Raw genomic sequence first — 12,219 nt, forward strand, 5'->3', positions numbered from 1 at the left:
CCACACTTTACCACCCACAGGACTGCTGGCGAGTGACTTAGCTTCCCTAAGCCTCGACTTCCTCATGTCATGAACACTAGCTCTCAGAGGCTTCTCTGACTGGATGTCAGAGACTGGCCCCAAAGAGACACCTCTAATTAAGGTTATCGGCAACTCTGAACGGAGAAGTAGCAGAATGTTTATATCTACATCCATCCTACCTGGTCTCGAATATGTCTTACATCTTCCTTGCTCAGGCTCAGATGCTTCCAAATTTTATTTTTGTACTGGGAACTGAACCAAGTACATTCCACTAAGCTAGGTCTCCAGTCCTTTTTATTTTAATTTATTTATTTTTGGTATTGGGGATTGAACTCAGGGGCAGTTGATCACTGAGCCACATCCCCAGCTTTATTTTGTATTTTTTTAGAGACAGGGTCTGGCTTTTGCAGAGGCTGGCTTTGAACTCCCCATCCTCCTGCCTCCTCCCGAGTGGATGGGACTAGAGGCGAACGCCACTGTGCCTGGCCTTTTTATTTTAAGACAGGGTCCTATTAAGTTCCCAAGGCTGGCTCAAACTTGTGATCCTCTTGCCTCAGCCTCCCAGGTTACTGGGATTATGAGTATGCACCACTCCACCTGGCTCACATGCTACCAAATTTTAAGCCAATGATGGCATTCTGGCATTCAAAAGCCAGGCAATCACAGTGCTGGATTCTGAAGTGGGGCTGGGTATCAGGCATCTACTCCAGCACAACTCTTGAAAGGAAATTCTGGCTGCTTCAGCTTCTCAGGGAAATCGACAGTTTACTGGGAATAGAAATGTCTGGGGATAAATGGCCTCAACACATTTAGAGGAAAATGTGCACAGTGTCTATTGAGCATGGGACTGTCATCAGAAAATGATGGGAGGCTGTTGATGGCAGGGGCAGAGGAGAGGGGGAGGAGGGGCCAGAACCAAACCGACCACCAGCTCCAGACCATCTGCTCTTTGAAAAACTGTAACAGAAATACTCACTTCTCCAAAGATTCTGCAGGCAACAAAGAGGTGTCACCCAAAAAAGGGCAGCAGAAGACACTTCTGCGTGGGGTCACTTCTTTGAAACGCTTCCTCCTGAGAACTGTTACTCAGTTTGTTTGGCTTAAACTATTTCAGTGGAAAGAAAATGAGGACTGAAAAGACAGCGTGTACTTTATGAATCTAGAAATTCCGGTTATACGGAGCCCTCCCTGGACAACACTGTGGACTTCCTGGATTTGGGCCCTAGCATCCCAGGAAGAGATGCTGCAGCTCTGGGGCAATCTCTGGAGATTGGCACCTCCAAGAGACCCCAATCCTTTCAGTCACGCCTCCTCGGCTTCCTCCCCCCCACCCACTAGCCTCTGCGTACTTTCCTGGTTTGCAGGGCTGCTTTATGAACTCTTTCCTGCTGCTCCACCTCACGTGTGGGACACCAGCCCTACGTGGTGTTTCCCCCTGGCCAGAGAGCATGGCTCACACCAGTTCCCACGAAGGTACCCTCACCAGACTGTTAGAAACCTCCTAAACACAGGACTCCCAGTTAAAATGTGAACTTCAGACCAACAAATAATTTTTCATCTATCCCAAATACTACAGGGAAATACCCTCAACATCGTTTGTTGTTGTTCTGAAATTCAAATTTAACTGCTGGCTTATAATTCATCCAGCAATCCTGTACCATACATACAATATCAGTTGATCTTTGATCCTATTAATATTTGGGTTTTGAACCCCCAAAGGTTAAGGACCTCATTCAATTTACTATTAGTTCAATGACGTAAGTCCTGCGAGAATTTCTGGAAAATTATAATTGAGAGTTGTGTGATCATTTGAATACTTTGCTAATTTTAGTGTTATTTAGAATATTAATCATACTTGGGATGTTTCCCTGTGACAGTTGACAATTTTAGTATCAATGAAACAAAAAATTCTATCACCGTCCACCACTGATTTTCAAAATAGATAGGGGAAGGTGCAGCCAGCTTGGTGAACTGAGAGGAAATGGCCAGGTCACCTTTTGCAGTACTTCCCTTTACAGAGATACGTGGCCAAAAGAACTCAGATTGTTCAAAATTTAAAAAGCTGCACCGAGGATGCCAGGCTGAAATTTCTGATGTCACAACACCAAGCTCATTATGCCCCAATACCTTAATACAAAGTCCCACTTCTCTGGAGCCACCTCCCCTGCTAAACCCAGCAAATTATCTCAAAACCTTCTTGGGAAGGGCTGGGAGGAGGGAAGTGAGGGGACCAATGGGCACATGACCACGCTGCACTGGACACTTCTCACCAGCAGCCCTCAGAGGGGCTTAGATCATGGGCACAGGTCACTATGGTTACTAAGAATATCAGGGAAACTCACGGGACCCCCAGCAAGCCTGTGGCTTCTAACAGGAGAATCAAGGAATGAATGGAGCATGAGAAAAGGGTCCTCCACTCTTGATCTCCATCCCTTGATCCCCCACTTGGCCTCCCTGCCAGGAGGTAGGCCTCACCACCTGGCGCGTCCAGTGGGCCCTCTTACCAGTGTGTGTGAGCATGTGCCTCTGGAGGGAGCTGGCCCAAGGGAAGACCCGAGGACAGTGGGGACAGTTGATCTTCTGCAGGCAGTTGGCATAGGAGTTCCGCTTTGCCCTCAGCAGCTTTTCTTCCGGAGGGCTACCCTGCTCTTCGTCACTGGGCCCATGGTGGTCAGAGGGGGCTCCAGCCACCTCGTCCTGAGTGTCGTCCTCTGCAGTCTGCAGAAATGGACTGAACTTGTTGGTGTCCGTGGTGGCCAGCATCTTTTCAATGCTGGCAAACTCCCCACTCGAGTCCAGGTCCACCCCACCACTGTTGGCATGGGGCCGGCTCCTCAGTCCCCTTTTCCGGCCCCTCTTCTTGGATGAGCCAGCTGGCCCCTGCTCAGTGGGTGAGGCTGCCTCTGGGCTGCTCACTGTAGGGGGTGGGTCGCTGGATTCTTTTGGGCCTGTGGTGTCAGCGGGGGTGGCAGCAGCTTTGGGTATGGTGCCTCCTAAGTTGTCTGCAGCTACCGCGTTACTGCTGGTGCTTGAAGGGCCTGGGTCGGCCACCTTGGTTTTCAGCAGAGTGGGGGCCGAAGACACGGATGAGATGATCTGGGCAATGGAGGCCAGTGGGGGCAGCTCTTCTGTCACTGGGGGCTTTGGCAAGAGCAGGGGGGGTTTGGGCCGCAATGGCCGCAGCAAGGCTGAACTGCTCAGGAGGGCCGAGTTGCTTAAGAGGGCGGAGCTTCCCAAGAGGGGAGGGTTGCTGACGAGAGCTGAGGAGTAGATGGGGACGGCCAGCTGAACAGAGCCCTGGAGGGGCTGAGCATGGGGTTCCCGGGCTGCAGCTGGGGCGGCAGCCACCACTGTGGCTGTGGGGTTTTCCAGGATTCCGCTAGGCCCCAGGGTCACTGGCAGAGTAGGGCAGGGTGGGCAGGGAGACAGCTGCTCACTGCTCCCCATCTCCTGCTCCAGCTTCTTGGCTTCACTGGGAGCAGCCACGTCCTTGTCTCCTTTCCTGAAGTTCTTGGGGATGGACAGGTCAATGGGCTCCATGGAGCAGTCATAGGGGACCAAGGAAGAAGGGCTCAGAAAGGAGGACACGTTTTCCTGCTTCACCTGGACCAAGGCCAGGCCCTTCTGAGAGAAGTCCAGGGGCTCATTGAAGTCTACGGCGAAGGTGCTGGCGGGCTCCAGCTTGACCGCCACGTGGGGAAGGGGGGGCTGGGCGGCGCCCCCGTGAAGAAAGCCGTTTTGGGGCTCCAGGAAGGCGGCAATGGGCTTGCAGTCACCGAAGGCCACACAGCCGCTCTCCTCTTCCCTTCCCGAGGCCTCGGCGGGCACCTCCGCCGGGCCCAGGCCGCCATCCACGGCCAGCACGTAGCTCTCGATGTCGTGCTCCGGCACGTGCAGGTGCTGCTTGAGGATGTGGTGGATGCAGTTGCGCTTGGCCGCGAAGGCGGCGCTGCACTCCTTGCACTCGAAGGGCTTGCGGCCTTTGTGGCAGCCGCCCAGGCCACGGCCGCAGTGCGTGCGCATGTGGATGCGCAGCGCGCGGTAGTGCTTCAGGTCCTCTCCGCACAGCCGGCACACCGTGTCGGGGGCACAGAAGGCGTCCACCAGCTCGGCCGCACTGCTGCTCACATACTCGATGTTCTTTTCGATGTCCTTGCGGGTGGCCTTGAGGTGCTTCTTGCGCAGGTGCCGCTCGCAGTTGGCTTTGACCGTGAAGGGGTAGTGGCAGATCTTGCAGATGTAGGGTCGCTCCCCGCTGTGCGTGCGCAGGTGGCGGATGAGAGCGGCCTTGTCGGCAGCGATGTAGTCGCAGATGTTGCACTGATAGGGTGAAATGCCCAGGTGGGAGCGCACGTGGGCCCGCAGGACTCCCGAGAAGGCAAACACCTGGTTGCAGAAGCGGCAGGGGTATAGCACCTTGCGCATGGCAGGGGTCTTCTTGCCACTGGGCCCTGTCATGATGGCCTTCAGATCCCCCTCTGTGATCTCTTGCTTGATCTTGGCCTCCATGCTCAGGGGCAGCAGGGCCTCAATGATGCTGTCCTGCTCCAGCTGCGTCTTCATCTCGGGCTGGCCTGGCAGTTCTACCCGGGGCTGCTGCAGGAAGAGCTGGGTGGCCGTGTTTGGCTGGGCCCCCGACTTGGACTGCAGCAGGTGGGCGTTGGAGGCGGCCTCCACTGAGCCCTTGAGGAGCTTCAGGGGTGGTGGGGGGAGGCTGGGGCTGATGCATCCTGGGGAGGCCTGCTGGGTGTTGATGAGAGGAGGGGGTGTAGAGGTGGCCACCACCGTCCGGGGTGTGACCAGGGGCTTTGGCTTCAGAGGGGGCATGTGCTTGAAAATTGCTTGCAGAGGGGTGGCAGGGGCCTTGGAGAGAGGTGGAAGACTGATTTGTGGGGGAGCCGAGGCTGCCATCTTCAGAATTTGCTGAATGTCTGCCAACTCGATGGCTGACTCTCCTGAGATGGGCTTGACCACAATACTACTATCTGGCTGGATGATAAAGCCCTTCTGGAAGGGCTGTAAGGTCAGATGCTTCATGCTCTCCTTGGTAGCTGGAAGGACTGTGAGAGAACCACCTAGGGAAGCAGCTTCGAAAGGAGACAGACTCAGCACGTTGGTGCAGCCAGGGTCCTGAGGTAGCTGACACTTGAGTGTCTGGAGCTGTATTGCTTGGTTGTCATCGGGCAGGGGCTCCTCAGTGGGCACAGGCTTGATGTCTTTGGTGTGCTGCAGGCCCAGCAAGGTCAGGAAGGCCTTCTGGTCCAGAACATCACCAGCCAGGGTCTTGGCCTGTAGCTTTTCCTGTCCCTGGTCCGAGGCAATGTGGGTCTGCTTGTGCAGAATGAGGGACGAGAGCATGGGGAACGCCTTGTCACAGGTGTCACAGACGAAACGGTGCTGCTCGCTGATGCACCTTCGTAGGTTTGTTTCACACCAGGCCTATGTAGAATCCACCAGCAAAAGCAAAGGAACAAAGGTAAAGAGTCAAAAATCATCACTAAGGGAGATGCAAGAAGCATCTGCTGTGTAACTGTCCCAGTATGCAGTCTTTCTCTATGAATAGATAAGGAGCTGATCTTCCCCTGATGGCTAACCGGGAACTGAGTTAGGAAAACTACAAAGCATCTAAAGAATCCTGTTTGCCTGATGAAAGACACCGTCACCAGGGAGATACTGAAGTACAGTGAAATAGCACCACCTTGCAGGTAGAATTCTTTATCTTTTTTAAAAAATTGGTGCCTCACAAAAGTAATGTGACAGAAGCCAGAGAACTGGTTACCTCTGTGATTGTGACAGAGGGAACACTGCGTGAGAGGGGCAGGAGGGGTGACAACTGGGGGCACTAGTGGTGTACACAGAGAGAACAATCCACTGAACTGAGGCCTGTGCACAGGAAGAGCCTCACTGTTGCTGCAAGCACTCTCCCACTGAGCTGCACCCTCCACCCTCCTCCCTCATTTCTCACAGAACCTACCCAGTGTTAGAAATACTTAGCTTTGTTGCAGAAACAAGAATTAAAACAAATTCAAATTACAACAGGGCTTGGGTGGGGGTGGTGAACAATTTACAACTTTAAATTCCAAAGCCCCAAGAATGGACTGATGAAATGGAACACAGAAAGGGTCAAGTGGAGTTTTCAGAGAAAAGGTGTTCTAAAAAAGAAAAAAAATCCAACAGACAACGTTTTTGAAAAAGGGACCCTCAGGATAAGGGAGCTTAATCCAACTAAGCAGACCATGGAGGCAGCCGCTGGTTCAACAGGCTGCTCAGTATACCTGAGAAATGCGAGAGAACTTTCTACAGGAGAAGTCAGTGAATCCTAAGTCATGGAAGCCAGCAGGAATCGAAGGATTGTTCTGGATGAAAGGCCTTCCCATTGCGTCCCTGGGAAGCTGTTTGTGGACAAGTGCGTTGTGGCGCAGCAGTCCTCGGTGTGTTCGAAAGGTGACACAGCAAATGTCACATCTAGGGAGAAGAGAGGGACAAAGATACAAAGAGGTAGCTCAGTCAGTTTTCACTTGTCTGTTGGCTTCATGATGTCTTTTGTTGCTTCATTTCAACTGAACACAATACAAATAAGACACCAAGAAGCCAGTGTGCTTGTGGTTAACAACAAAAAAATCTCTTCTGTTTATTTTTTAAAATTATATTCAACTAACCCTGGACACCAAATCTTTGCAGGCAGTACAAGATGTCTCTTTGACCAAACATCTCATCTTCAGAAGACAGCCGGGACCCTAAGGCCACTGCTGCAGACCTGAGTCATACAACGTCAAGGATCACTTCAGAAGTGGTGTTCCTCCCTCTGCTCAATGGGTTCTAATTATTGTAAATATTTAAAAGGCAAAAAGATACATTTATGCAGTGCCTAGAGCAACTGTAGCAGCATCCTTGGGGACAATCTCCCCAGCAAGATTCCTGATAAGGATAATATAATTCAATTCCCTAACCGAATTGGTAGCAAGGAATAATAATTGCTTATTAAATTCTACTATTGCATTCATTATCTGAAAAACAACTGTAGTTCCCACATACTGAGCCCACACTAAGTGTAAGACCTGCCAGGACAGTGCATACACCACGGCAAGGCAACAGGTTTTACCATCCTCTTCTTACAGATGGAAACACAGAGGCTTAAAAATGTTAATCAACTGACCAAAGTCACAGAGCCAAGAAGCAAGACAAAATGTAAGGCCAAGTTCTTACTCCCACCCTTGCCTATCACAAGGCTATCTCCCTTCCTTGAAAGAGTCCCACGAATACAACCTACTTAAACATTGTGGCCAGGGCTGAGATTGTAGCTCAGCCGGAGAGCACTTGCCTAGCATGTGTGAGGCTCTGGGTTCAATTGTCAGCACCACATAAAAACAAAACAAAACAACAACAACAACAACAAAAAAAAAAAAAAAAAAAAAAACAGGGCTAGGGATATAGCTCAGTTGGTTGAATGCTTGCCTTGCACGCACAAGGCCCTGGGTTCAATCCCCACCACCATAAACAAACAAATAAACAAACAAAGGTATTGTGTCCATCTACAACTTTAAAAACATTTTTTTAATTAAACTGTGGCCCTTAAAAATAAAACAAAGGAAAAATAAATCATGATCCTTAATTTTAGAGACAATCTTTGACATCCTACAATGTTCTGGCTACTCAGATGCAAAGCAAACACCATTTTCTAAGACTGTCTCTACTTTTCACACAGTGTTGTCTTCTGGGTCTTCACTGAGAACCATATTAAAAATGATACAATAATTATATTATCAACATCTCCTAGATCAATACTAAATACAGCCACTGACACACATGTGACTATTTAAATAGAAATTTAATAAAGTTTCGTCATTCACCTGAGCCTCCTTTCCAAGGCTCAACTGCATGGGGCCACACAGCTATGGCATATTTCCTTGAAGGCAAAAAGTCCTGCATGCCAAGCGTCATTACACGTACAGACACCTTTGCAAACCTTCTAAAGTAGGTCTTAGTACCACTGTGCTACATGGAGGTAAGGCAACTGGCTCCTGTTTACACTGCATACACTTTAATGGAAAGTTTTCTTGCTATGAAATTCTTCTCTGGAAATAAAGAGATAATGAAATCACCCACGAAGCAGCTGAGCTCTCTTTAATGAAGCGTTGAAAGGAAGAAGTGCCAAGTATGTGCAGCTCTGCTTGCTTTATCACTTGGTGGCGGAACGGGGTCCTGTTGTATATCCACCTCTCTTCTCTCCTCTGCTAACTTGTGGACACCTCCCTAGCAAGATTCCTGTCATTGTTCAACTACATTTAGAATACTGGGTTCCTAGGAGCCATTCAAAGCACAATGATCCCTTTGAGGGGAGTCTCTGAGCTGCCCAGCTGCAGTCAAGGCCCCAGGGTAGAACTGGATTCAGATAACCCAAAACAGCTTTAGGGACTGAAGCTGTCACACCATGGGCCCAGATGGTGTGGCTGGCACCTTGCAGGTTAGGCAAGTCCTAGGGGATAGGCTATGATCCGCAGGAACCATTCCTCACCCAAGTGCCCAGAAATCGAAATCACAGGTTAGAAAACAGAGTTAAGTAGGGAAACTGCTCAGGGCCAGGGTCTTCTGGCTGGAACACATTCCATGTTCTCAGCTACGGACACAGAGGGGACAGTAACCTTGGAGGCTGCTGAGAACCTTTGTCCTATTCTACCACACTGGAAATCGAAGTCCTGACTTCAGATCTTCCAGGTTCAAGTTCAACTGCACATGATCACCGATCCATCACCTTGGCACTCGTCAGCTGGGAGCTCTGCACTAGACTAAGGATCAAAGAAATATCTGAATCGGGAAAACTAACCAGACATTTGATATTATTAAGAAATTACTGTTTAGAAATTATCTGGGTTGGGGAAGAGATGACACAAAATTGACTGTGAGTTGTTAATTCCTGAAATTGGGTGAGGGATACGTGGGGGTTCATTATATTATTTTCTCTACTTTTGTATACATCTGAGAAATCCCTTATACATTCAAGAGACAGAACTACCTTACTGCAAACAGCGAATTGGCTGACTTTTTCTATTTTCTTCAGTTTTGACAACACCTAGACCACCATCTGCAACAGGTGTGTTTGAGTGTGGGGGCTCCATTGATAAAACTACAGAAGGAAAGTCCCTACACTGAGTCCCTCTGTGGCACTCACAATGTGAAGGAGCCCATTTCCCCAGCAAGACCATGTTTCTTCCTGTACACCTACTGACCAACCGGAGCTTTGGAAAGAAGTGTGTTTGTATGTCTGTGCACACACAGGGGTGGGAGTCAGGGTCTCAAGGGAAGTGCCAAACCCAAGGCTCAGGAAAACTACACAGACTTGGGATTTATACTCAGGGAAAGCTGGGCACTTGAGCCTATGACACAATCTGGTCTGGTACTTTGTGAACTGGAGATAGTTCAGGGGAGACGGAGGGGATGAAAGTTAGGTTTGCCTTCCCTGAAAGGTGAGAAAATGAGGAGAGAAGCAAGCTGTAAGCAAGTGTAGTGGGGGTCCTGCCACCCAGCAAATCAGGCAGGTGCTCCCACCTGAGTCTACAATATAACTTGCTCTTCCTGCATGCAGAAAATAGTATTTACTATAGATATTTTGTGCAGAATATTTGCAGTGTTTTATTTTTATTTATTTATTTGTTCTACTTAGTTGTACATGATTGGCAGTGTTTTAAATTAGGTTTTACTAGTGTTAGGCACTGTCCTGGTTGCTGAGATGTTGCAACACCTAAACAAGCTCATTTCAACCTAAGCAAAATGAGATAAACAGCATTAGTTAACATCACAGCAGAAAGCCTAGCGTTTCTACCCAGCTCACCTTTACCTGTGAAGCCAGCAGGATTCACTCCTTGCAGAGAAGGGCTTTGTATTCAAAGCCAGGTAGAGAGAGCTCATAAAAGAATTTATATACATCTTAAGTACTTAACCTAAAATATATATACACACATATATGTCTGAAACACAACTTTAAATAAATCAGAACAAAACAGTGATTCTGATTATTTTTGTGTTCTGTACTTGTGAACGTCTACGTTGCTAAAATTTATTTGCAAATCCAAAATTGATACTTGTAATGATTTTGTAGTCATTTGCAGATATGTACAAAGCAGTGAAAATCTTGAGTTACCCAATATACACATTCCTAGCTGAGGTTGAAGGACACTACTTTGCCTTCTTGTTCAACTCTCATGCTATAAATAAATGTCCTTTGTGCTATTTCATGCCATGTTCTTCACATTTTTGTGCTTTTTATTAGCGATTTCAGTGTTACAATGGCCCCCTCGTGTGGTCCTGAAGTGCTGTTTTGTGTTCTTGAGAACGAGAGGTTATGATGTGCTTTATGGAGAAAAACGTGTGTATTGCATGTATTAGAAAAGCATGAGTTATTGTTGTGTTGGCTGTGAGTTCAATGTAGGAATCAGTAATATATATTAAAGAATGTACTTCAAACAGAAACACACACACAAAACAAGGTTCTGCACTGATTAGTTGATGAAAATAGGACTGGAGGTACCAAGGAACCCCGTATTTCCCCTAGGGAACAATGGTTGAGTATTTGCTACTTCTGTGTTTGGAGTGACCTTACAGAACCCAACTATCTTAACTAAGCATCCGGGCCCTCTATACCCAAAGGTTCTGCATGTAGATTCAATCAAAAACCAAATTAAAATATTTTGGGAAAAATCCATCTGCACTGAACATGCACATTGCTTTTGAGTAATTGTTCTCTAAAGAATACAGTATAATAAGTATTTATACAACATTTACATATGTTAGGTATTATAAGTCATCTAGAGAAGATTTAAAGTATAAGAAAGGATGTATACAGGTTCTATGCAAATGCTACACCATTCAATACAAGGGACTTGGGCATCTGTGGACTCTGGTATCTTCAGGTGTCCTGGAACCAAGCTCTCATGGACACTGTCAGACAACTGCACATTCACTGGCTAGTCCTTCTACAGAAGGCCAAAGGGTTATGCTTGAGTCTAGTTCCATTTCATCATTAGTGCATGAATCATCCTCATAATACATCTTTTTTAAAAAAAATATTTATTTTTTAGTTATAGGTGGACACAATATTTTTATTTTTATGTGGTACTGAGGATCAAATCCAGTGTCTCACGCATGCTAGGCGAGCACTCTACCTCTTAGGCACGACCCCAGCCCCCATAATACATCTTCGATTTACAGTTTTAGTTCATTTAATTGGAGCAAGGATTTAGATGTTTCGAACCAAGATAGAGCATAATCCCAAATTTCTATGATTATCTCGTGTAACTGTTTATAGGTACTTGACCTACCTAAATTTGACAGCAATTAAAAAAATACTGTCCAATCTGCACTGTAAATAAGACTTTTTCAACTTGGTTTCCAGAGACTACTATTTTTCTAAACAATAATTCACTGGCTTATACAAATAAAATTGAATTATAGTAAATTATGTAAGTAATTTACTTACATAAGTAAGTAGGTTTAGTAAGAAATAACAGTGGTTCTTAGTGGCATGTGAGCCAGCTGTGAAAGGCAAAGAGGTGGGCCTGAGAAGTGGGATGGAACCCTGTAATACTTCACTTTAAAAAGAATTTATTTTTAATTGACAAATAAAAATTGTATATTAATAAAAAGCTTTTGAGCATTAATCTGTTGTTTAACTGAGAAATGTTTATATACTGTAGACATAAATATATATGCATATATGCATTTACACATATATTTGCATGTACATATAACGTGTCAGGTAAATAGAAATTCTTATGTGGAGATAAACAAAAGTTCTATTTTTTTTTATTCCTATGCCTTTGAGATTTCTCTGAACATACCCTATTTTTGAGACTACTATACTAATGTATGTATAGTCCCTCTGTTGGCCATGAATATTCACTGTGAGTGACATCAATAGGTAGGTTTTATAAAAGAAATGGAGAGTGGCTTTTAATGTGACAATGATAATTTACTGTATGACAGCCATAAGTTTTTAATAACATTGATTTTTGCATATCTGTCTTCTCCATTCTCTTTCAAATCCCTCCCCTTTCTGGTCAGTTTCAAACAGCGGGCACTCAATAAACTCAAAGCAAAAAGTACCCAGCACCAACCACAAGCTCTATGTCCCAGTGGAAGGCAGTGTGGAGCACTGTGGGGGGGGGGGGGAGTATCAGGGACACCAGGATGCAGGGACAGAGT

General features: G+C 46.8%; 1 protein-coding gene across 6 annotated transcripts in view; it reads right to left on the bottom strand.

Annotated features, from left to right (window-relative positions):
• The window catches only part of RREB1 (ras responsive element binding protein 1), a 130,672-nt gene that overhangs the window by 12,394 nt on the left and 106,059 nt on the right, over positions 1-12,219 (bottom strand). For all 6 annotated transcript variants that reach the window (XM_081294671.1, XM_081294673.1, XM_081294672.1 and 3 more), the window contains 2 exons: positions 6,297-6,486; positions 2,526-5,460 (listed from right to left, as the gene is read on the bottom strand). In XM_081294671.1, the coding sequence (XP_081150797.1) occupies positions 2,526-5,460; positions 6,297-6,486 (3,125 nt within the window). The remainder of the gene's footprint in view (positions 1-2,525; positions 5,461-6,296; positions 6,487-12,219) is intronic.

Source organism: Spermophilus citellus (genome assembly GCF_964194105.1).
Source record: "Spermophilus citellus genome assembly, chromosome: 5".
NCBI lineage: Eukaryota > Metazoa > Chordata > Mammalia > Rodentia > Sciuridae > Spermophilus > Spermophilus citellus.